This window comes from Marmota marmota, unplaced genomic scaffold (assembly GCF_001458135.2).
Source record: "Marmota marmota marmota unplaced genomic scaffold, marMar, whole genome shotgun sequence".
NCBI classification, from domain to species: domain Eukaryota; kingdom Metazoa; phylum Chordata; class Mammalia; order Rodentia; family Sciuridae; genus Marmota; species Marmota marmota.
The window spans coordinates 22,201,714-22,226,890 of NW_026000240.1; the positions used below are offsets into that span (position 1 = coordinate 22,201,714).

A 25,177-nucleotide genomic window follows, 5' to 3' on the forward strand; every position below is an offset into this window, starting at 1 on the left:
AATCACATCACTGATTGTACCCGAGTATAATCTTTTATAGTCTTTCTTATGTTTTATTTTTTAAGTAAACCCGTTCAAAACATTTGCATATTTAAAAAGACTAGTTTCATTCTAGTAGAATGCTTTCATAATTACTGAGCTAAGCTCTAGAAAAAACAAAAATTCAGGGATTTCAAATAATGAAAATAAATATCCAACCTCCAACTAAATAATTTTAATAAATAAATAATTTCGTATGAACTTTTGTCTTGTCTAATTTTCTTAAGAAATTGTTTGTGCTTCACTAGGCACCTATTAAAGATGATGATGAATTTTGCAACATTTGGCAATCCTTACAGGAATCTGGAAAAATTCAGCAGTTCCAGCCAACTATACAAGAGAAGGTTAGTATTCTTTATTTGATGAACAATTCATTTTTAAAAAGATTTTTTTTAATTTTTCTTTCAGCTTTGCAATAATTAAAAATTTCTCCTAAAATAGAAAAAAGACAGTTTTGATTATGAATTTTGGTAATTATTTTTAGACATGACATTTTAGGACTGGTGAGTGAGAGTACATTTTTCTTTTAAGTCAGTTTTGGAATTTATTTATTTATTTATTTATTTTTGGTACCAGGGATTGAACTCAGGGCACTCGACCGACCACTGAGCCACATTCTGAGCCCTATTTTGTAGTTTATTTAGAGACAGAGTCTCACTGAGTTGCTTACCACCTCACTTTTGCTGAGGTTCACTTTGAACTCATGATCCTCCTATATCAGCCTCAGAAGTCACTGGAATTACAGGCATGTGCCACCACACCCAGCAGTTTTGGATTTTTTTAAAAGCTACTTGAAAAATCAACAGTAGCTATATTTTAAATTCAACAAAGATTTTAATGGCAATAACTTATTTTTTTCCACTTGAATGTATAATCTTACACTAGAAGTTGATTTGTTAAATATGAATGAGCAAATTTATATTCCTTTATAAAAATAAGAAGATGAAAGAGGGCTGAGGTTGTATAGCTCAGAGAGCTTACCAACATTCATAAGGCCCTAAGTTCACTCCCCAGCACAGCAACAAAAGAGCAAAGAAATGCTGCTAAAAGAATAGTCTCAAAGAAATGAAGAGGGCAAAGAGTTAATTCCTGCTAAATTTTTTGCTAGTTACTAACCTAACTTCTCAGTGTAGGTCAAAAAAAATTGTTCTGTCTATAATCCACTAGCCTGCACCATAAGCACCTCATCTGTTTCAGTGTCTTGTGGCATTATCTGTGCTAGAGAGGACAAAATTGCAAATGTGATGGTAAAACAGGCATAAAAAGTGAGGGTGGAATCAGGGGATTTTGCTCAGAGGTAGAGCATTTACCTGACATCTGGAGGCCCAGGGTTCTATCTTAAACATGTGCATGTGCACAGACATGAAAGCAAGGCACAGTGGCATAGCCCTTTAATCCCAGCAACTCAGGAGGCTGAAGCAGGAGGATCACAAGTTTGAAGCCAGCCTCAACAACTTAGTGAGATCCTGTCTCAAAATAAAAAGCACTGGGAATGTAACTCAATGGTGAACTCCCCCTGGGTTTAATCCCTAATACTGAAATTTTTTTTTTTAAAGTGAAAACTGAGAATTGACCATAGAGTTTAGCACCTGAAGTTCATTGGGAACCTTGAGGAGCAGTTTCAGTAATACGATGAGACTAAAAAACTGGAGTGTGTTTAAGAGAGAAGGGGAGAACACCAGTAGTACACACCTGTAATCCCAGCACCTGGAGAGGCTGAGGCAAGATCATCAGTTTAAAGCCAACTTAGCAAGACTCTATCTCAAAATAAAAGAACAAAAAGGGCTGAGGATGTAACTCAGTGGTAGAGCACCCCTGGGTTCAATCCACAGTATTGAGGTGGGGCGGGGGTGGGGGGGACGACTTAAAAAAAAAAAAAAACAGGGAAAGGGGAAGAAAAAGTGGAGGCAGCAATTAGAGACGGCAGTTCTTTGAAGAAGTTTTGTTCTAAAAGGAAATGTTAGCAAGGTGCATTTTGTGGTTCATACCTGTGGTCCCATCTGCTATCAGTTACTTAAGTCAGGAGACTGTCCTAGGCCAGGAAAGAATTCATGGCCAGTCTGAGAAACACAGCAAGACTTTTCTCTTAAAATGAATGAGTGAATGGATGAGTGGATGGAAATATTACCCTGAGAGCCTTGTAGTCTATATCCATCTATGCAACTACTTTGGTTTTTGGTTTTTTGGTACTGGAGATTGAATCCAGGGGTGCTATACCACTGAGCTCCATCCCCAGCCCTTTTTATTTTAAGATTTCCAGACAGGGTTTCACTAACTTGCTGAGGGTCCTACTAAGTTACTGAGGCTGGCCTCAAACTTGCAAACCTTTTGCCTCAACCTCTCAAATCATTGGGATTATAGGTGTGAGCCTCCATGCCTGGCTCTATTCAAAATTTTTTTTAACTTGTGCTCTTCCAACCTTTCACTAGGAACTGTTCCTCTAAATTCAGCAACAGTTTTTTCCCCTTTTTGCCTTATTGCTTGACCAATGAATTTGACTCTTACCTCTTTGCTAAGAATTGTTAATCTTACATCTTGGCTTCAAATGTATTTTAAATTGAAGATATTAGTTAATTTGCATTCCCTTTCATGTTCCTTCCCCCAGTATCTGATTTTTATTAATATTGATATTGTCAAATAATAGGAAGATATTACAGTACTTAAGACAATTAGCAAGAGCCCAGTGCAGTGACACCAGTTTATAATCCCAGCAATTTGGTAGGCTGAGACAGGAGGATCACAAGTTCAAGGCCAGCCTCAGCAATTTAGGGAGGCCCCAAACACAGGTCCTTTTGTACTACCTTGCTCTTGTCCAGAGCTATTTCTTCTCCTGCTCACTCCCTGCTCCCACCTCCCCCAGAGGTAGGATTATCTCAAAGCACATCTAGAAAGGCTGCTATTTCTGTTGTAAAGAAACATTTACCTAAAGTTTAATATTTCTTTAGTTTCTGTGTTTAACTTAAAACAAAATTTGGTTTAATTCTATTAAAATATGACTTTTGAAAAAAAAAAAGAAAATAGCACTTTCATAAAAGGATTGTTTTCTATTTGTCTTGCTGTCATACTGATGCCTGGAGAAATGTTTGCAGTGATGAGCATTATGTAAATTATTTTTATTGCTGGTGGTGAATTTTGGATAGTTTTTTAAATTCTGTTTGCTTTTCTATCTTACTTTTTTCCTAAGGAACTATGTAATTTTTATTAAAATAATAAAGTAATTATTAATTAAAAGTTGAGGAAAAGTAATAGTTATAGTATTAAGATTTATTTAACTTATTCTTAAGCATTTTAACTTGCAGGGTGCAGTTCTACCTCAAGAAATAAGTCAAGTAACTCAACAGCATAAATCTGGCTTTAATGACAACAGTATTAAATACCAACAAAGGAAACATGACCCTCACAGAAAATGTAAGTTTTAAATTAGAAAGGTTTACTTGTATATTATCTGTTTCTTTTTTTAACATCAAATTGTATACTTATTCATTTTTATGTGGTGCTGAGGATCAAACCCAGTGCCTCACATATGCTAGGCAAGTGCTCTACCACTGAACTACAACCCCAGCCTCACCTGCTTTCTTTTTTAAAAAAAAAAAAAAAAACAGCTTCGAAGTATACTTCCCATACCATAAAACAAATTCATCCTTTAAAGTATACAATCAGTGTTTTGTGTTATTTTGTTTTTTATGTTTTTATAAAGTAGTGCAATCAATACCACTATCTAAATTTAAAACATTTTCATCACCCCAAAAAGAAACATCATACTCACTAATAATAATACTCTTCTAGGCCCTAACAACCTCTAATTTACTTAGTGTGGATTTACATATTCTGTATGTTTCATATAAATAAAAGCAGAAGCTGAGTGTGGTGGCACACACCTGTAATCCCAGCTACTCAGGAGGCTTAGGCAGGAGAATTGCAGATTTGAGATCAACCTCCTCAACTTAGGGAGGCCCTAAGCAACTTAGCAAAACTCTGTCTCAAAGTAAAAAATAAAATAAAAAAGGATGGGAATGGGAATGTATCTCAGTGGTTAAATACCCCTGGATTCAGACCCTAGTACCCCCCCCAAAAAAAAATAGAAAACATGACCTTTAAGGTCCTTTCATGTTATAGCCTGTATCTGTAAGTACTTCATTCCTTTTATGACCAAATAATATTCCACTGTGTGAATACCACTTATTTTTCCATTCATCTGTTGCCACATTTGGAGATATGATGAATATATGTGTACCATTTTTTTTGAGAACATATATTTGTAATTCTCTTGAGAGAATTACTTCTAATTCTTCTACTTCTAGTATTGAGTCATATGGTAACTCTGTGCTTAACTTTCTGTGGTACTACCAAACTTTTTTCCAAAGTTGCTATACCAAAGTGTCTATACCATTTACATCTGCCTTCCATATGTAAGCATCCAGCCTGATCACAACACTTGTTATTGTCCATTTGTTTGATGATAACCATCCTGGTAGATGTGAAGTAGGATCTCCTTGGATTCTCATTTACAATTCATTAATGACTAATAACGTTGAGCAGATATTCATGTGCTTATTATTAACTATCATATCTTTTTTAGAGATCTGTTCAAATGCTTAGTTAATTTTTTAATTGGGTTATTTGTCTGTTTATTTATTTTGCAGTGCTGGGGACTAAACCCACAACTTCATGCTTGCTAAGCAAGCACTCTACTACTGAGTTATATCCTAGGCCCCTCAAACACATTTTTGTTGTTGTTTTGGGTTTTTTGTTGGTTGGTTGGTTGGTTGGTTTTGCCTGCCTTCCTTTCTTTCTTTTCTTTATTATTATTTTTTTCTTTTCTTTATAGTAATGAGAATCGAACACAGGGTCTCACATGTGCGTGCTAACCGCTATGCTTAAACCCCTCAGCCCTCAAGTGCTATTCTGTATCTACTGAGATGATCTGTTCTTTATTCAGCTTATATGGTGTGTTCCACTGATTATATTTCATATGTTTAACAAACTTTGCATTCTTGAGATAAATCCAACTAAGCCACAGTGTAAATCCTTTTTATGTGCTGCAGGATTTGATTTGGTAGTTTTTTAAAGTTCTTTTTTACATGCATATTTATAAATGATGTTGTCTGTAATTTTGTTTTCTTGGGATGGCTTTGATTTTGTTATCACGGTAGTACTGAGCTCATACAATGAGTTGAGAAATGAGCCCTCCTCATGTATTTTTTTGGAAGAGTTTGAGAAGTATTAGTGTTACTTTAAATGTTTGATACAATTCATCTGGACATGGACTTAGTAATAATACCATTTCTCAAAATTACATTTTAAGAAAGGACTTGGGGGTGTAGCTCACTGGTAAGAGTACCCCTAGTTTCAGTCCCAGTACTGCAATCAATCAAGTAAATAAATAAGTAAATGTCTTAATTGGCTTTGTTTGCCACTGTAGAATTGAGCAGCACCTCATTGCTTACAGTAAGTGTTCCCATGGCCTGAGCAGAAGAAGTTGGTTTTATAGATGGGAAAAGGCTAAAGAAAGTACAAACAAAGACTAAAAAGTGGACTGATCATTTTAAGATACTTTCCTTATGTAGTAGACATGGAGACAGAACAATGGAAAAATAACTGGCTAACATCAAGGAACTTTGTTCTCATGCCTGTTGAAACTGGCCTATTGGGAAAATTTAGTTGTTCTTTCTCCTGAGTTCTCAGAAGGCAAGTTAACAACTCAACTTTGGTTTCACTTTTAGTGGAATTGATTCCATTTTGATTTTTAGTCTGACCTTTTAGGGTCTAGTACAGGATCTTGGCCCAAAAAAAATGGCCTTCTATAAGTTTTATTTAACATTCCTTAATATCTGGAACCAGTAAGCCTCCCAATCTGTGCTGAGGAGTTCTCTGTATTTGGTGGGTCATGACTTCAGTACTTAGCCAAGGCATTGCCCTTCTTGTCTCTCTCACTCTCCTTTCCCTCCTGTCATCTCTTGTCCTCCCCCTTTCCCTCTCCCTGCTTCTTTCCTCCATCTCTCTTTCCTCCTTATTTCCCTTCCTTCCCTTCTTATTTTCTCTTTTCTCCCCACCCGTCTTTGCCCCTCCCCAGATTGGCTTTATAAACAGCCAGTGATAAGAAAGTGGTATAAATATGTTACAGTACATCTATATAATCCAGTATATCCAAAATTATAGAATAGTATGTATTGATTACAAATTATGCTTTTCTTGCCTCTTGTCCTCATCTCCTTCATCTTTACATACTTTTGTTTGTTAAATCATATAGTCTGTCAAATTTTAATTTTCCTATCGCCTCTCCAACTTTCCCTTAACAGGAATATTAAAATAGCTTATTTGTCTCTTATTCTTCTTCTGTCTAGCTAATAGGCTAATTTTAATCTTACTAAAACACAATTCTGATCACATTACTACCTCCTCAAAACTTTTCTGATTGCTTACCCTACCAATTTTAATTGCAGATATGGCTCTAACCTGCTGCTTTTAGTTCCATTCAGCTCTGTTATACTCCTTACCTACCAGTGGAACTGGTTTGTTTACAGTTCTGTAACGCACTCCTTGCTTTTTGCTCTTCTTCCACTATTCCTTCTGCCTGGAATACTTAGATTCCTATGCTCCCTTTGGAAATCTACCATCCTTCAAGGTTTAATTCAGATTCCACTTTCCTTTTCCCTGCAAATATCTCTTCTATCCTTCCCTAGATTATAAAATCCTTTAAATCAGTCTTAATTTCTCTGAATTTAAAGTAAATTCTCTGAATTATTAACAGTTCCTTGCTATGGTAAACGTTTGGTAAATGTAATTGTTGTTCAGTGAGCTCTTTCATTTACCAAAATTTCTGTTTTCTTGTCTCTAGTTAAAGAAGAGTGTAAGAGTCCTAAAACTGAGTGTAGGTCACAAAAAACATCCAATAAACAGGTAAGCTTCCTAAAGTCAAATTTCTTTATGCAGTTGGTAACTCTTTGGCATCTGCCTAAATTTTGTGACTTTTTCAACCAAATCTACAGGGTGTATGGCAGGAAGATTGTTGAAATATAGGTTGATGGTCACTTGAATGGAAGGTTGAACAGTTGGAATGCAGAATTTGGAACTAGGGAACCTGAAATCCTGATCTTTCCATGTAGTAGTTGGGTGGCCTTGAGGAGTTTTTACCTCACAACCTTAATTTCTTCATTTTAAAAATGAAGATTAAAAATATTGATCATTTATAGGCTCTCTCAATCTATATAATCTATTATACATACATAGATCTATATGTATATGTATAAAACATGTGGAAATATATATTTGTGTATGCATTGATACTATATGGAAGGAACAACATATCAAACTTAGCAGGGTATAAATTTTGTGGAATTAGATTGGTGTGGGGGAAACTGAGATCATTTGTTTTATGTTATATATTCCCTGGCATTTGATAAAAAGCATGTATACATTTTATAATCAAAGAATTTGACATGTATGTATATGATATTTACACTCTGCGTGCACATTATATTTTAATACATATTTTCAAAAACTTGATCTCAGCCTGGGGATGTAGGTCAGTTGTAGAATACTTCCTTAGCATATTCAGGACTTTGGGTCTGATACCCAGCACCACAAAAAGCAAAAACAAAAAACTTTTATAAGCTGGTAATCTATTAAATTTATAAAAAATATCCTAGAAAGTTTGACAAGTATCATATTTTCAGTAACTAGAATCCATTAACATGTAGATACCAGTAAATAGTTTACTTTTCTGACTTTTAATGTCTTTTTATTTCAAAACTCTTTTGCTGTGATATCCTTCTATTAAAAAATACTGAAAAAAATTTTGTACGATAGTGAAGCCTATGGACTTTTGGTAAAACCATTATTATTCTCTGAATAATATTTTAATGTTAAAATAAAACACAAGATTTGAATGAAAATCACTATTCTAAAATACAGTTAAAAACACTGCTATCATAGTTTTCTTGGATTGCTGTAACAAAAATAACCGTAGACTTGGTGGCTTAAAAAAAACAAACATTTGTTTTCCTCATAGTTCTGGAGGCTGGGAAGTCCAAGATGAAAGCATTGGCAGAATGATGTTTTTAATGCTTAAAAGGTTTGAAAGAAAAACCTGCAATTTTGAAATACAATTAGGATCTGGTGAGGGCTTTTTTCCTGGCTTGCAAATAATCCCTCTTCTTAAATTCTAATATGGTAGAAAGAAAGAGCTCTGTTCTCTTTGTCATCTTATAAGAAACACTAATCTCTTTATGGGGGCTCTACACTTATGACCTCATCTAAACCTAACCTCCTGAAGGCCCCACATCCTAATACTCATTGGGAGTTAGAGTTTCAACATAGCAATTTGAGGAGGATGCAAACATGCCATCCATATAAGTGGTTTATGGCCTATGTTCATGATTGAAAGAAATGCTAAATCTCATTTAGATATTAATGAAGAGAAATCATTTTTTTCCCATCCAAGTTTACAGGCCCCTTTTTTCCTTATGATATGAAAAGGAAAGCAGCACATAAAAATTTGTAGCCATTCTAAATGAATATTAATAAGTAGCAAATAAAATTTATTTGCACAGAAAGTTCATTCTTACTTTTTTATAGACTTTTGGAGGGCCTACCAAATGTAATATTAAGCTATTGAAAAGAAATGAAAGTCCAGAAGTCTCAGGAAAGCAAAAGGTTATGACTGGTTATCCAAATGCTATTGATAAGGTAAAAGATATTTATTTAGTTTCTCTTCCCAAAGTTTAACACCTGGAAAGATGATTGAGTGAAATTTTAATTACCAGTTTTGAGCATAAAACTGATAGCTTTTGCTGTCTCCTTCTACTTTCATCTTCATCCACATATATTTGTTCTTCTTAGCTTAACTCTGGAATTGAGAACTTTTTGGCGTCATTGAATATCTCCAAAGAAAACGAAGCACAGTCATCCCATCATGGAGAACCTTCAAATGAAGAGCATTTGTCACCACAATCATTTGCTATGGTTTGTATGCTATAGTTTTTTGTACTATGGTAATTTCTCTACTACTGGCCATGTATACATACCCCATGTGGCTCTTCAAATACTTTTCCCTCATGTAGGTTGCTGTAGTGCATCTGTATTAGTATCCTGTGAGGAAAAACAGGCTGCCTTGGACAATTTAGCCATCCTTCTCTTTTTTCCTGTTAGAAAAAAGCTCCTCATTTTCAAACATTGCTTCTAAGTGGCTAGGCTAAGATTAAGCAGAACAATAAATATTGTTTCTATACCTGGAATCTAATTTATTTTCAGCTCTTCACTATTGCTTTGCCTTGCTCTCTATATAAATGTATTTAGCATATTAATTTGGGGGATACATGGGGGATTGGGGATTAAACCCAGAAGTGGTATTTACCAATAAACTACATCTCCAGTCCTTTTCAATTTATATTTTGAGACAGATCTTGCTAAGTTGCTCAGACTGGCCTTGAACTTGTGATTCTCCTGCCTTAGCCTCTAAATTTTAACAGTGGAACTCTTCAAAAGAAAGATCAAGGGCTGGAGATATATCTCTGTGGTAGAGGGCTTGCCTACCATGCACCAGGCTCTGGGTTTGAGCCCTAATATTAAAAAAAAAAAATCAAAAAGAAAGATAAACTGTATGAACCTAATGTTAACTCTCCTCTTTCCATCCCCACCATCTCCATATGAATGATTCTCAAAAAAGAAGGGAACACGAATGCTGAAAGAAATTCTAAAAATTGATGGTTCTGACACAATGGACCGTAAGAATGAAATGAAAAAGTTTGGTAATGAAGCCACTGTTTCCTCTAATAAAAGAGATGAATATGGACTGTCCTCACAACCTAAACAAAATAAGAAATTAGGTAAGTAAACTGAGTACTACTACTAATAATCAATATCATTCCCAGAAAGTCAGTTCATTTATTTCTTTTTATCATGTGTTTTTTTAAAAGATAAAACTAGTTTTCTTAAGAGTATAATTTTTACTTGTGTCATTTATCTAAAAATGTAATTGTGTAACCAAAACTATACAATCCCTAAGTCTTCTTATGATGACTTAAATTGTACTATTACAGTTTCTCATTCTATAGATGCCTAAACCTTGAAAGGTTTTCACATTCTGGCTTTTTTCCCTCAATAATTTAAAAGTGCCTATGTAATTTAAACATATTGCAAATAACTAGTGTAATAATTAAATAACATATATAAGGCAATAAAGACTTGACACATTACAGGTGCCAATAATTGGTATTAGAATTATGTTAAAATAATTTGACCAGTATAAAAATAGGAAAGAAAAAACATTAAATGAATTTAAAATTATTAATGGAGGTAGACTATGAAGAGTAGGTGATTATCTTAAAATCTCTGAAACCTGTAGCATAATGTGTGGTATATAGCTGCATTTCAATAAATAGTCATCGTTGTCCCTACTCTCTGTGTCCTTTAAACATGAGTATTTTATCTATGTAATTATCTTCCAAAGGCTACCAGGAAGAATGACGTACACAAAAGTTTCCCAGAAAAATAAAAAATATTTTTGAATAATCAATTCTGGATTTTTTGTAATATTTATTTTTCAGTTTTAGGTGGACACAATATCTTTGTTTTATTTTTATGTGGGGCTAAGGATTGAATCCAGTGCCTCAGGTGTGCTAGGAAATGCTCCACCACTTGAGCCACAACCCCAGCCCTAATTCTGGATTTATTAAAGATCAAAATCTAAAACGAAAGCAAAGCCTAGCTCTGTGTTTACTCCAGTGAATATTGCTATAACTGATTAAAATTTTCAAAAGCTACTAGAAAACTAGTAATTATCAAGTGATGATATGCTCCTGAAATACAGCAAAATAAAATTTTAAAATAACATTGAGTAAAAATAGTCCCAATGTCCAAAACAAGTAAATTTTACTAATTTCAATATAGTGAAATTGGACCCAAGAATCTAATAGTTCAGAATCCAGCCAGTGTTACGGAAGTAACTGGCTCTGTGACTTTGGGGAAGCCCTTTAATATCTTTTTATATTCTGTAGTAGAAAACTAGATTAATTCTTTACCAAGGTATTAGTGAAGAATGTGAATGTTCAAAATGTTTTAGTCATCTATATAAAAACATAATTAAAAGATTTAATTTCAAAAACCTTGTAAGAAGAATCATTTTGAAGCAACAAAAACATTCTTCCAATCAGGTGCAGTGATATACTCCTATAATCCTAGCAACTCTGGAGACTGAGGCAGAAGAAACAGTCTTGGCAATTTATTGAGACTCTGTCTCAAAAGATGAAAAGGACAAGGGTATAGCCCCTGAGTTCAAATCCCTGTACCACACAAAAAAAAATTTAAATTCTTGTTCTATGTATCTTGGAATGTATGGTAAATTTACAAGAATTAGATCTAAGGCAAAGCCTTAAAACTTAAGCATTAATTGTAGATCTGCTCAAGAAAGTCATTTGTTTTGATTTTTACCTGTAACCATACCATGTAATCATTAGTTGCTCAAGATTTTAATTTGGGGAAATTAACTACTTATTTTTAAATTTTTATCTTAATGACTTATCATTAATCAATTATAATCATCTAAAAACTTTTTATTGAAGTTTCAATAATTTTAAGCAATACTAGTTTATATTTGCTTCTTGGGAGATTCATTTCTTTAAATATTTAGCATTTCCTATGTGATCTATAAATACAGTAATTGCATAATTTGAGGTATTTTATTAATATATTTGTCCATTTTGTATTTTTGGTAGCATCTTATATGAACAAGCCTCACAGTGCTAATGAGTACCATAATGTTCCATCTGTGGACAATGTGTGTTGGCCTGTTCCTGGCCAGATCCCTCCTGTGCCCACTCCAGTAACTGAACTTTCTCGAATTTGCTCCCTTATTGGAATGCCACAACCAGATTTCTCCTTTCTGAGAACACCTCAGGTATAGTATTCCATCTGTATAAATTCTTAAACACAGAACTTAAATAAATTGTCTGAAAATCTTTGGCTAGAAAAAAAGGTAATGGAACTTTTAAAATTTAAAATATGAACAGCAAATTTCTGGTTCTCACTCTCATTATTCCATTTTTACATAACTAGAACCCAAACAGAAGTTTACAGAAAGGAACTTGGGGAGCAAGTGTCCTATGAAATTCTTTAGACTGATAGAACTTGGTAGAGATCTTGGTCTGTTGCAACAATTTTCAAACTTTTTAGCCTCTGAAACTCCCTTTTTTTTTAAGGAACCCAAAGCATTTTTGTTGGCGTAAGTTACATCTATATTTATCATATTACAAATTAAAACAGCCAGGCTCAATGGCTCATGCCTATAATCCCAGCGGCTCAGGAGGCTAATGCAGGAGGATCATGAGTTCAAAAGCCAGCCTCAGCATATGCCATAAAGAATTTAAAAGAGTCTTGAACAGATATTTGTACAACCACATCCATAACAGCTTTATTCACAATAGCTAAAATGTGGAAGTGTTCGAAGGATGAATGAATAAACAAAATGTAGTATATCCAAACAATGGGATATTCTTTCTTGAGGTGGGGGGCGATTGCTGGGGATTGAACTTGGAGGTACTCGGCCACTGAGCCACAAGCCCAGCCCTATTTTGTATTTTATTTAGAGATAGAGTCTCACTGAGTTGCTTAGTGCCTCGCTTTTGCTGAGGCTGGCTTTTGATCCTCCTGCCTCCGCCTCCCAAGACCCTGGCATTACAGGCATGTGCCACTGTGTCTGGCCACAATGGGATATTCTTTTTTTTTTTTTTTTTTTAAGAGAGAATTTTTTACTATTTATTTTTTTAGTTTTCTGCGGACACAATATCTTTGTTTGTATGTGGTGCTGAGGAGTGAACCCGGGCCACACGCTTGCCAGGCGAGCGCGCATCGCTTGAGCCGCATCCCCAGCCCCACAATGGGATATTCTTTAGCCTTAAAAATGAAGGAAATTCTGACATATACTACAACATGGATGAACTTTTGAGGACATTAACCTAAAGGAAATAAGCCAGTTACAAAAAGACAAACAGTATATGATTCTATCTGTATGAGATATTTAAACAGTGGTTAACACCAGTTGGATAGAGGAGGAAATATGGAGTTAAAATAGGATAGGGTAGAGAATTTCAGCATTACAAAATGAAGAGCTGTGGAGATGGGCAGTGGTGATGTATAGCATAACATTATTAATATATTTAATACTACTGAATCATATACTTAAAAATGGTTAAGATAGTAAATATTATGTTGTATTATCTTACCACAATAAAAAAAAGTTATAGAAGGAAAAACAAAGAATTAAACCAATAATATAAAAATTAATACCTTTTGAAAAAAAGAAAAAGACTTCTTCTGGGTACAGATTGGACTCGGGGCCTTTTACGTCTTAGATAAGCTTTCAACTGCCAAGTTTCATACCCAGACCCTGAAAGAAATAGAATTTAAAAAATAAATCTTTGTAAATCAAAAACTTGAAGTATAGCTGGGCGTGGTGGTACATACCTGTTATCCCAGCAACTCAGGAGGCTGAGGCAGAAGGATCAAAATATAAAATTAGAACCCCTGAGTCTTTTAACTTTGGGCAGTGAATTCATATCAGCAAACCGTCAGGTAATTAAAAGATGGTTTTAAAGCATGATTCAGCAAAAATTTCCTATAAAGACACAATAAATATATTAGTCCTTGTGGGTCTGAGGGCCACTGTCACAACTTCCCAATTCTACAGTTTTAGTGTGAAAGTAATCATATGCACTAATATTTTTAATGCAACCACGTTTCAGCAAAATTTTATTCCATAATTTCTAATTATCAACATACAAAAAAGGTTTTGCTGGCTTTTGTTTGCATCACAATACTTGACCCTTGTGCCATCTTAGTTTGTTGTTGTTTCTTCCTGTCTTGCTGTGTTGCCCAGACTGGTCTCCGTTCCTAGGCTCATGCCATCCTCCTATCTTATCCTAGGCTCATCCTACCATACATGGCCCAGAGAATATTTGCTTTGAAACATTAAAAGATAAAGCAACAGTTATAAAACTTTTGCCTGGAAACTCAGCACTTAAACTAATAGTCCTTTTTTGAATTCCTTATTCTCTTTTACAGGTTGTTGTATGAAATTATCCCACTCATTTAGACTAAGCTTTGGGAGAGGAGTTAGACTTCTTAACATAGTTTCATCAACATCTATATTCTCTTTTTTTAGACAATGACAGTTTGCCAAGTAAAATTATCTAATGGCTTACTGGTACACGGGCCACAGTGCCACTCTGAAAATGAAGCCAAGGAGAAAGCTGCACTTTTTGCTTTACAACAGTTGGTAAGAACTGTCCATGACTTCTCTACTGAATTTTTAATTAGTTTCCATACAAACATTTTGTTTTACTGTCTTATAACTTTTAAATATTTCACAGGGCTCTTTAGGAGTGAATTTTTCTTTGCCTCCACCAATATTTCCAAATTATCCTCCCGCTGTACCAGCTGGAACCATACCTCCAGTCTTTCCCCAACCTACTGGTAAGATATGTTGCTTCTGTAAGTCTTTACCTCTGAGTTGTTGTTTTTACTAAGTTCTTTTAAGAAGCTTTTTTTTTTTTTTAATTAAAAAAATATATATACTAAGATGTCTAGGAATAAAGAAGAATAGATGCAAAAATTCTCAATAAAATTCTGGCAAATTAAATACAAAAACATATTTAAAAGATAGTACACCACAATAAAGAGGGTTCATCCCAGGGGTGCAAGCTTGGTTCAACATATGGTAATCAGTAAATGTAATTCATCATGTCAATAGACTTAGGGACATGATCATCTCAATAAATACTGAAAAAGCATTTGACAAAATATAGCACCCATTCATGCTCAAAACACTAGAAAAACTAGGGATATTAGAAACATACCTCAACATTGTAAAAGATATATACACTAAACCAAAGGCCAATATCATTGTAAATGGAGAAAAATTGAACAACAAATATATGAAAAAATAAATGTTGGTGAGGATGTAGGGGAAAAGGTACACTTATACTTTGCTGGTGGGACTAAAAATTAGTGCAACCACTCTAGAAACCAGTACAGAGAGTCCTCAGAAACATTTGACCCAATTATTCCACTCCTCAGTTTATACACAAAAGACTTAAAATCAGCATACTGTAGTGACATGGTAACATCAATGTTTATAGCCGCTCAGCTGACAATAGCTAAGCTATGGAACCAACCTAGGTACCCTTCAGCAGATGAATGGTTAAAGAAAATGTGCTACATACACAATGGATTATTACTCAGCCTTAAAGAAGAACAACATTATGACATTTTCTGGTACATGGAGAGAGCCAGAGAATATTATGCTAAGTGAAAAAAGCCAATCCCAAAGAACCAAAAGCCAGATTTTTTTCTTTGATATGCGGGTTCTAATTCACAATGGGGGGCAGGCACCTAGGAAGATAAACCCCATTATCTTATTTCTCTACATAACTAAAGTAAATCTAGTGTAAAAGTAAAGGCATTTTCAGACATGCAAATTTATTTTATTTCTTATGTACCCTTTCTTAAGAAGTTACTGGAACTGAGCACAGTGGTACACATTGTAATCCCAGTGACTCAAGACGCTGAGGCAGAAGGATCAGAAGTTTGAGGCCAGCCTGCACAACTTAACAAGACCTTTCTCACTAGGAATGTAGCTCAATAATAGAGCACCCTAGTACCAGAAAAATAAAAATGAAAAAGTTACTGGATTACCTATTTTAGCAAACAAAGCAATAATTTTAGAAAGAAGAAAACCATGAGACCAAAAGAAAAAGTTGCAGATCTATAGATCTGATATACTCAAGTAAAGGATATAAGGATGCCGGCTGCTTAACAAGTCTAGAAAGTAACTACTTCCAACTGGGAAGCAGAAGGAAGTCTTGGCAAGTAAGGCAGATTATCTGCTAGCCAGGCAACATTTGAAAAAACATTAAAAATAGATACAAAGAAGACTAAGCAGCTTTTAAAAGATAATTTCCAACCAGAATATAAAGTTTTACAAGAAAAGAAACATAATCAGACAATCTTGCTTTGCAATGACAAAATTTAAACAATTATGTATCATAAACACTTTATTAAGCAAATATATACATATATTAGGAGGACAGGGCAAGTAGTGAAGGGTAATGCAAAATAACTGAATTTTGATCTATATAGCCAGTCAATAGTTCTAAAAATGCTTAAAATTGATAAATTACTCATTAGGAGCATAAGCAGTATTGAGCAGTATGGAAATGAACATCTAAACTTAGTTAAACCTGGAGTAGAACATGTGGCTGTTGTTTTATGTTGAAAACTTATGTGAAGTACAGTGTATATGTAATACATTGATTTTTGTTAAAAAGTACTTCTCTAAGGTCACAATTACTAAGTAGCAGAATTGTTATTCCAAGTACAAGTTTGACTGTTTTCAAAGCCCATGGTTTTGTTACTATACTACACAGATATTCCTTTGTCTGTATAAACAATGTTTTCATCAAGACTCAGTGTACTAATATCACTGTTAATTCATCGAATTAATTTTGACTGATTCTTCACTTTTAAAAATAAATCCAGTAGCCGGGTGGTGGTGCTTGCCTGTCATTGCAGCAACTCTGGAGGCTGAGGCAGAAGAATCACAAGTTTGAGGCCAGCCTGAGCAATTTAATAAGACCCTGTCTCAAAATAAAAGTTAAAGGGCTGAGAATGTGGCTCAATGATAGAGTGACTCTGAGTTCAATCCCCAGTACTGCTCAAAAAACAAAACAAACAAACAAAAAAGTAAATTAAAAATATGGAGAAAAATACATTTATATCAGTGATTTGTTGGAGAAATTATGAAGCAAACCTATGCATAAGGTTAACATTGTTTTATTTTTGTTTTTGTGTGTGTGTGTGTGTGTGTGCTTGGAATTGAATCCATGGCCTCATACATGCTAGGCAAACACTTTAGCACTGAGCTGTTTTCCCAACCATTTTTTAAAATTTTTCTTTACCATCTGGCAACACACACCTACAATCTCAGTTACTTAGAAGGCTAAGGTAAGAGAATCAAAAGTTCAAGACCATCCTTAGCAACTTATCAAAATTTTTTAAAAAAATTTTTAAAGGGCTGAGGATGTAGCTCGGTGGTAAAATGCCCAGTATTGCATAAATAAATAAATAAAAATTTTCTTCATCTAGTACTTGTGTATGTATAATTCACAACACTGATATATACTGCAGTTTTTCTCTGCTGAGGGGAAATATTTTTCTCAAGTATCTGCATTTTAATTAAAATATAAGTGCTTTGTGATCTCTCTGAGAAGAAGGTTTGAACATATTTCATATCTTCTTCAGTAGCAATGTGCAGTTGTCTTGTCACTGGTAAATGCGGTAGTTCCCATATGTTGCACTGGTGCTATCTGCATACAGATCACCTGAAGAGCTTGTTAGCAATACAGATTCCTGAGCCTTCCAAGTCTGAGTAGGTCCAAGTTGGTAAGTCTGCCCAGGAGTCTATTTCACAAGCTCCCCAAGTAGCTCACACAGATAAATCAGGTTTTAGAATCTTTAATATAATGTGTTGCTGATAAGAAGCCAAAGCAAAAATATCCTTGAAATACAAACATTAGAAGAGAGAAAAGCAAGATTCTACATACCATATGAAAGAGATCAGATTTTAGGATTTTAGGTTTTGAGCTTTTTGGGGTTTTGTTGTAATCTGGGAGCACTATGGAAGCAACTTAGCATTGAGGGCAGGCAAGATTTATTTAAAATGTAACTCCAGGTATTCCTACAGTTCCTGTCAGCATATGGTACTATTGGTCTTTGCAGTCCAGATACATTCATTTATTTAGACAGTTCGCAGTCCTAAGAAGAGATCCTGAGGTTGAATGATGTAAACAACATTAATTAAGTGTAAGCCTTTTGCTAAGGAGTGGGGGAGTTTAGCAGCAAGATCTTGTCTTAAATTTCAGGGCTTTAATTTTACTAAGAGAAAGATTTTCTGTGATTTTTTAACAGCTAATATGATGCCTTCACCTCATCTCTTTGGCTCAATGCCATGGGGACCACCAGTGCCAGTTCCTGGGAAGCCCTTCCATCATACATCACATTCTGGGACCATACCCATGGCTGGAGGAATGCCAGGTGGAGTGCACAATCAGTTCATACCTCTGCAGGTGAGGCCTAGAAAAAGAATTGTTTTTTTAAATGTTCAAAGAATGTCAATAAAAATTCATTTATTTGTTTTACTTATTCATTGCCATCTAGAAATCCAGCTCTAGGGATTGTGGGTATAGTTCAGTAGTAGAGCACTTGCCTAGCATTATGCAGGGGTCCCTGGGTTTAATCCCCAGCACTAGAAAAAAAAATAAGAGAAAGAGGATTCAAGATGGCCGATTAGAGGAAGACTATATTTCCAGTTGCTCGTGGCTCATGATTCAAGTACTGCTTCTCAGCAAGGTGGGTGAAAGAGGGAGTTCACTCAAATTCAATAATGGATGGGCTGAGTCTCTTAGAGACTTAGAAATTCGGGTGCAGTGAGCAAAGCCCAAGAAGAGTACATTGGAGCCAAGCCAGTTGCAGCAGCAGTGCCAGTTCACCTCAGAGGGAAGGGATGCACAAACAGAGAAACACAATTGACAGATTTGGCACAGAAAACTTATAAAACAGAAAAGCAATATAAACTTAGCTGAACTAGTGACTGACTGCACAGCAAACTGGTGCTTGAAAAGAGCTGTCTGTTAACTGGCGAGCAGAGAGCAGAAGCGGAGCCATCTTGAGGCTGGCCATGCTGTAGCCAGGAGATCACAGCATACGCTGCCATACTGTCCCTGCAAGTGCCTACCATGTGGCCTATGGTGTACCTAGCAAAAAAAGTTAGTTGTTGGACACAGTACCTTTATTTTGTTATGTGAAACAAGCACAAAGGAGATTGTGCCCAGGGTAATTCAAGTCAAGGATATGGAGAGGAGTGCAATTCCCTTTCCCTTTGAGTCTGGCAGCTCACATGACCAGCTGCAGAGGGCTGGGAAATTGGAACAGTTGGTGTGATTATACTTGGGAACTGAGACTGAGAAAGCTGTATTCATGGACAGTGGAGTGTGTGAGACTTGTGGAGGGTTGGCTCCCCCACTCTACAAGTAAAATTCTCAGGAGGCTTCTGAGATCTGGACTCCCAACAGAGATTGCATTTGCCCAGTCCTAGAAGTGTGTTGAATAAATCTCTCCAGAACAGATACCACCCAACAAAGTCCCAAAGGCTTGATTAGAGATAAGTCGCAGCCACTGGAACTTCCCTCTTAGAACTCTGCAGCAGCCCCATCTGGGAATGCATACCTTCTCTGTCTGAATAGAGCTCCAGTTAACAGTACTTCTTATAATGGTGAGAAGGGAAGTTGAGAACTATTTCAACCAACTTCAATTTAGGCCTTTGTAGCTAGCAGCTCTGTGAGCAAAACAAAAAGAGGAAGGGGTTAACAACCCCCAGCCCTTGCTCTAAGGGGTACAAAGCTCAGGAAGAAACAGGAAGTGAGGCATATGCATTGATCATCCTCATCAACAGTTTTGACCACCTTAGTGGAGGTGATTCCTTTATTTTTCATTAAGAATTTTTTTCCTTTGCCTGATTTTCTGGGGGAAGGGGGATTCCTTGATAGACTCTCCCATCCGCTTTCCCTGGTATAATGCTGTCTGCCTGGCTGCCTCCCTTGACCCTGTCTTCTAAGCAATCGATTGTTTTTGTTGTTGTTGTTGTTGTTGTTTGTTTTGGGGTTTTGTTTTTTTTTTGCTATGTATCATACTGCCTTTTGTTGGATGGGTGAGAAGCCTCTCGGGTCAGCACATCCCTCTTCCCTAACAATTTCTGTTCTTGACTTGAAAATTGATCTGCAGGGACCTCCCCAACCCAGACATTGGAGAGGGTGAAAGTTGCTAGACAAATGGGTTGGTAAGTCTGCCCAGGAGTGGTGACACAAGAGGATGTAACTGTCTGTACACTAAGGAGAGGAGGGGCAAAGTCCTGACTGGAGAGGTGTGGGTTGGGTCCTCTGCCTCTCATTGCATCTCTGACTCTGGAGCTCAGCCCCCTCCTTTTTCCTCAGTGGTAATAAGATATCAGTAAATTTACTTTTTCCGTGTTCTTGCTATGCTGATTGGTTTGTGGATATATATATATATATATATGAATATTTGCTTATTTTGTTTCATTTTTAGCATTTTTGTGATTATTTTTCTTTGTCTTATCTCTCAGAAGGGAATTTTGTTTATTTTCATTCTGTTTTGTTTTGTTAGTTGTTGGACACAGTACCTGTATTTTATTTATTTATTTTTATGTGGTGCTGAGGATCAAACCCAGCACCTTGCACATACTAGGTGAGCACTCTACTGCTGAGCCACAACCCCAGCCCCTTCATTCTGTTTTTATTTGTTTTTATTTTTTCTCTTCTCTTCACTAATAGCCAAATTCTCTTATTCTCTTTTTACTTTTGCTGCTTTTTTTTTTCCTCCTTCTTCTCAATAGCCATCACTTGCTACATCTCCTGCTTTCTCTCTGTTCACACTTTGACAATTCTAAACCTTTTTTTTGCAGCGGGGGCAGGTACTGGGTATTGAACTCAGAGGTACTTAACCCATGAGCCACATCCCAAGCCATTCATATTTTTTATTCTGAGACAGGGTCTCCCTTAGGGCCTCACTCAGTTGCTGAAGCTAGCCTTGAACTTGTAATTCTCCTGCCTCAGTCGCTGGAATTATAGGTACCATCCTGTTACATCTCTTTTCTCTTAAATAACTGCATTTTTACCATCTCTGGATCTATTTGGCTAATGCCTCTACCATTCATGTTGTTACAGTTGTTAATACTACGTATGGCATAATTGACAACTGCTATTTAATGCCAGATCTAGTTCACAACTACTTATCATTTTTGCTCTTGGCAATTGCTGACCCCACCATTCTTGTTTTTGTGATAATTAGTGTTATAAATGTCATAGTAGGAACTGGGTATTTTAGTGTTATATATTGTTTGCTTCTGTTGTTGATGTTGGTTGTTTCCCCTTCTCTGTGAGGTGCTATGAACTAAAAGTTCACAGGGTGCAGACTCTGCTGCTGAGATATCCAGCCAAGAGAACAGTGTACCTTGCTCAGACTTTGATACAAAGAAGAGACAAAAAATCCAAATGAACAACCAGGCCCCAAGTAAGAATGGCTACTGGAGGCCCTCAGGACCACCCACGGACAGCTACTCCTATAGCAAAAACACAGAGAATTAACAAAAAGATTGTGGACACCACACCTATGAGGGGTCTCAATCTAGATCACTGCCATACTCCTTTAGAATAAAGAGTTATTAAGTGAAAAAGAGCTGTCACAAGAAGATATACCTACATGCTCTGCTGTATATATTACAATTGCCAGACCCATAAAAAGGATCCCAGTCCTTTGAGACTTAGAGGGAAAGTGGAATCCTCGAGCTCTGACACAATATACACTCTGTCAAAATACACTAAATCACTAAAGAACTAGCAGGGAAACTATACTACAAATCCTGCTTGAAAATATATTGGGGAAAAAAAAAAATCACTTATCCCAGACCTACTCTGGCAATAAAAGGCTGTTCTGTAAAAATGTCCACATGTAAATGGAAGAAAAATCTTTCCCAATATATGCATAAAACCTAATACATGAATACAAGAAATGTGAAAAAATAAAGTAACACAATGCCTTCTAAAGTTTATGATTCACCAGCAACTGACTCCAAAGATATTGAAATGGATAAAATATCAGATAAAGAATTCAAAAGAATGGTGATCAATGAATTCCAAAAGAACAAAGAAGAACAACTGAATGAATTAAGGAGGTCAGTACAGAAGAGGAATGAGAAATTCAGTAAGGAGATAAAGTTATTGAAGAATAACCAAACAAATCTAGAAAATGAAAAACAGAATAAATAAATTAAAAAGTTCAGTTGAAAGTCTCTCTAATAGAGTAGACCACACTAAAGATAGAATTTCAGAGTTTGGAGATGAAGTAACCAGCCTTGAACAGACGTATTAAAGAAAAGAAGTAACCATGATCAGAATATAATAGACCTCTTAGACAACATTAAGAGACCAGATTTGAGAATCATTGGAATTAGAGAGGATTGTGAGATGCATGCTAATGAAATGAATAACCTCTTCAGGGAAATAATAAAAGTTTCCAAACCTTGAGAATGAGATGGACATCCAGATATAAGAGATATTCAGAACCCTAAATAGACAAAATCAAAAAAGAAACTCTTGCCAGGCACAGTGGTACACACCTGTAATCCCAGCAGTTTAGGAGGCTGAGACAGGAGAGTTGCGAATTCAAAGCCAACCTCAGCAATTTAGTGAGGTGCTAAGCAATTCAGTGAGACCCTGTCTCTAAATAAAATACAAAATAGGGTTGGGGATGTGGCTCAGTGGTTGAGTGCCCCTGAGTTTTTCAGCAAAAAAATAAATAAAAGAAAGAAAGAAACTCTTCACAACGCATTATAATTAAAATGCCTAACATACATAACCAGAATATAATTTTTTAAACCTTAAGATAAAAACATCAGTTTATATTTAGAGGCAAGCCAATCAATCAGAATTAATCTGATTTCTTAGCACAAACTCTAAACTCCAGGAAGGTTTGGAATAATGTGTTCTAAGCCCTGAGAGAAAATAACTCAACCAAGATTACTAAATCTAACAAAGTTATCCTTCAAAATCAAAGAAGAAATAAAAACCTTCCAAGATAAGAAGGCACTAAAAGAATACATTACTACTAAGCCAGCACTACAGGAAATACTTAACTACCATATACTGAAGAACTCAAGAACAAACCCTAAAGCTTACAAGTGGGCAGATTTCATTTGAAGAATAGCTAAGCAAATGAGAAATAAAGTCAAATTAGAAAAAAAGTGGCAGGAATAAAAATCTCTATAATAACATAGGGTGTAAATGGGCTCAACTCTCCAATTAAAACACACAGGCTAGCAGAATACATTTTAAAACAAGATCCACAACCAGGTATAGTGGTACATACCTATAATTCCAGTGACTTGGAAGGCTGAGGCGGGAGGATCTCAAGTTTGAGGCCAGCCTGGGTAACTTAGGCCCTAAGGAACAATAAGACACTGTCTCAAAATAAAAAAGAACTGGGGAGGTAGCTCAGTGGTAAAGCATCCCTGGGTTCAAACCTCAGTACAAAGAAAATTAAAAAAGGAAATGCACACACACAAAAAAAAACAAGACCCAACTATATGTTGTTTTCAAAAGACTTACCTTATAGACAAAGATAGCCCCACAGGCTGAAATTGAAATGAGGAAAATTGGTATAGCATGCAAATGGAGCCCTGAAACACACAGGAATAGCTACTCTCATATCTGACAAAGTAGACTACAAGCTAAAAATAATCAGAAGAGACAAAGAAGGTCACTTTATACTGGCAAAGGGAACAATCCAACAAGAAGATACAACAGTAAATATTTATTCCCCAAACATCGGTGTTCCTAAGTACATAAAACAGACACTACTTGTCTGGGACCCTAGTATAATAATATTGGGTAATTTCAACACACTTCTCTCATGAGTAGATAGAATGTCCAGACAAAATATCAGTAAAGACCCTTCAGATCTAAAATATATTATAAATCAAATGGAATTAACGGAAATGTATAGAATGTTCCATACAACAACATTTACTTTCTTCTCAGCTGCTTATAGAACTTTCTTCAAAATAGGCCATATTTTAGGCCACAAAACAAATCTCAGCAAATACAAGAAGAACAGTACAATTCTTTGAATCTTATCTGATCAAAATGAAATAAAATTAGGACTCAACACTCATGAAGACTGAACAATACAATTTTGAATGATGAATGGATAATAGAAGAAATTAAGATAAATTTTTAAATTCTTAGACTCAAACAAGAATAGTGATATAACATACCAGAACCTCTGGGACACTATGAGAGTGGTTCTAAGAGGAAAGTTTATATCCATTAGTGCCTACAAAGGATCAGTGAAAACAAAGAGTCAGTTATTTTAAAAGATATACAGGATGAATAAACCTTTAGCCAAATTAACCAAAAGAAAAAGATAAGACCCAAATTCATAACATTAGAGATGCATAAGGAAAAAAAATCATCACACACATCACAGAAATCCAGAGGATCATTAGGGATTATTTTGAAAATTTATATCCCAATATATTAGAAAATCTAGAAGAATTGGATATATTCCTAGATACGTATTCTCTGCCAAATTGAGTGAAGAGGACAGAGAAAACCCAAATAGACCAGGAACAAGCAATGAGATAGAAGCAGTCATTAAGAGAATTTCAACAAAGAAAAGCCCAGGACTAGCTGGATTTTCAGCTGAATTCTATCAGACCTTATTATGGTTTAGATATGAGGTGTCCTGTGAAAGCTCATATGTGACACAATGCAAGAAAATTCAGAAGTGAATTGACTGAGTTTATGAGGGGCCAAATCTCATCAGTGCGTTAATCCACTCAGGGATTAACTGAGCACTAAATGTAGACAGGTAGGATGTGGCTGGAGGAGATAGATCATGGAGGCGGGGGTTGCTTTTGGGGTTTATATTTTGTCCCTGGTGAGCAGAACACTCAACGTCCTCCGCCAACCCCATCACTTGCTGCTGTTTTCCTCCTCCACACCCTTCTGCCATGGTGCTCTGCCTTACCTTAGGCCCAGAACAACAGAATCAGCCATCTGTGAACTGAGACCTCTGAAACTGTGAGCACCAAATAATCTTTTCCTCCTCTAAAATTGTTCTTGTCAGGTCTTTTGATCACAGCAGTAAAAAAGGTGACTAAAATAGACCTTTTTATATATATATATTTTTTTAGTTGTGGTTAACACAATACCTTTATTTACTTACTTATTTTTTATATGGTGCTGAGGATCGAACCCAGGGCCTCGCACATGCTAGGTGAGCATCCTACCGCTGAGCCACAACCCCAGCCCCTAAAATAGACCTTTAAAGAAGAACTAATGCCAATGCTCCACAGTGTATTCCATGAAATAGAAAAGGGTGGAATACTTCTAAATTCATTCTGTGAAAAACCAGTATCACCCTGATAACAACACAAGAGGGACCAACATTCCTGATGAATCTAAATGCAAAACTCCTTAATAAAATATTAGCAAATTACATTCAACAACAT

General features: G+C 35.8%; 1 protein-coding gene across 1 annotated transcript in view; it reads left to right on the forward strand.

Annotated features, from left to right (window-relative positions):
- Xrn1 (5'-3' exoribonuclease 1) overlaps nt 1–25,177 on the forward strand; it is a 113,160-nt gene that overhangs the window by 82,375 nt on the left and 5,608 nt on the right. Inside the window, exons 32-41 of the mRNA XM_048794506.1 lie at nt 288–383; nt 3,339–3,447; nt 6,878–6,939; nt 8,617–8,727; nt 8,881–9,003; nt 9,707–9,866; nt 11,754–11,935; nt 14,198–14,311; nt 14,406–14,508; nt 18,001–18,158. Coding sequence (XP_048650463.1) covers nt 288–383; nt 3,339–3,447; nt 6,878–6,939; nt 8,617–8,727; nt 8,881–9,003; nt 9,707–9,866; nt 11,754–11,935; nt 14,198–14,311; nt 14,406–14,508; nt 18,001–18,158 — 1,218 coding nt within the window. The remainder of the gene's footprint in view (nt 1–287; nt 384–3,338; nt 3,448–6,877; nt 6,940–8,616; nt 8,728–8,880; nt 9,004–9,706; nt 9,867–11,753; nt 11,936–14,197; nt 14,312–14,405; nt 14,509–18,000; nt 18,159–25,177) is intronic.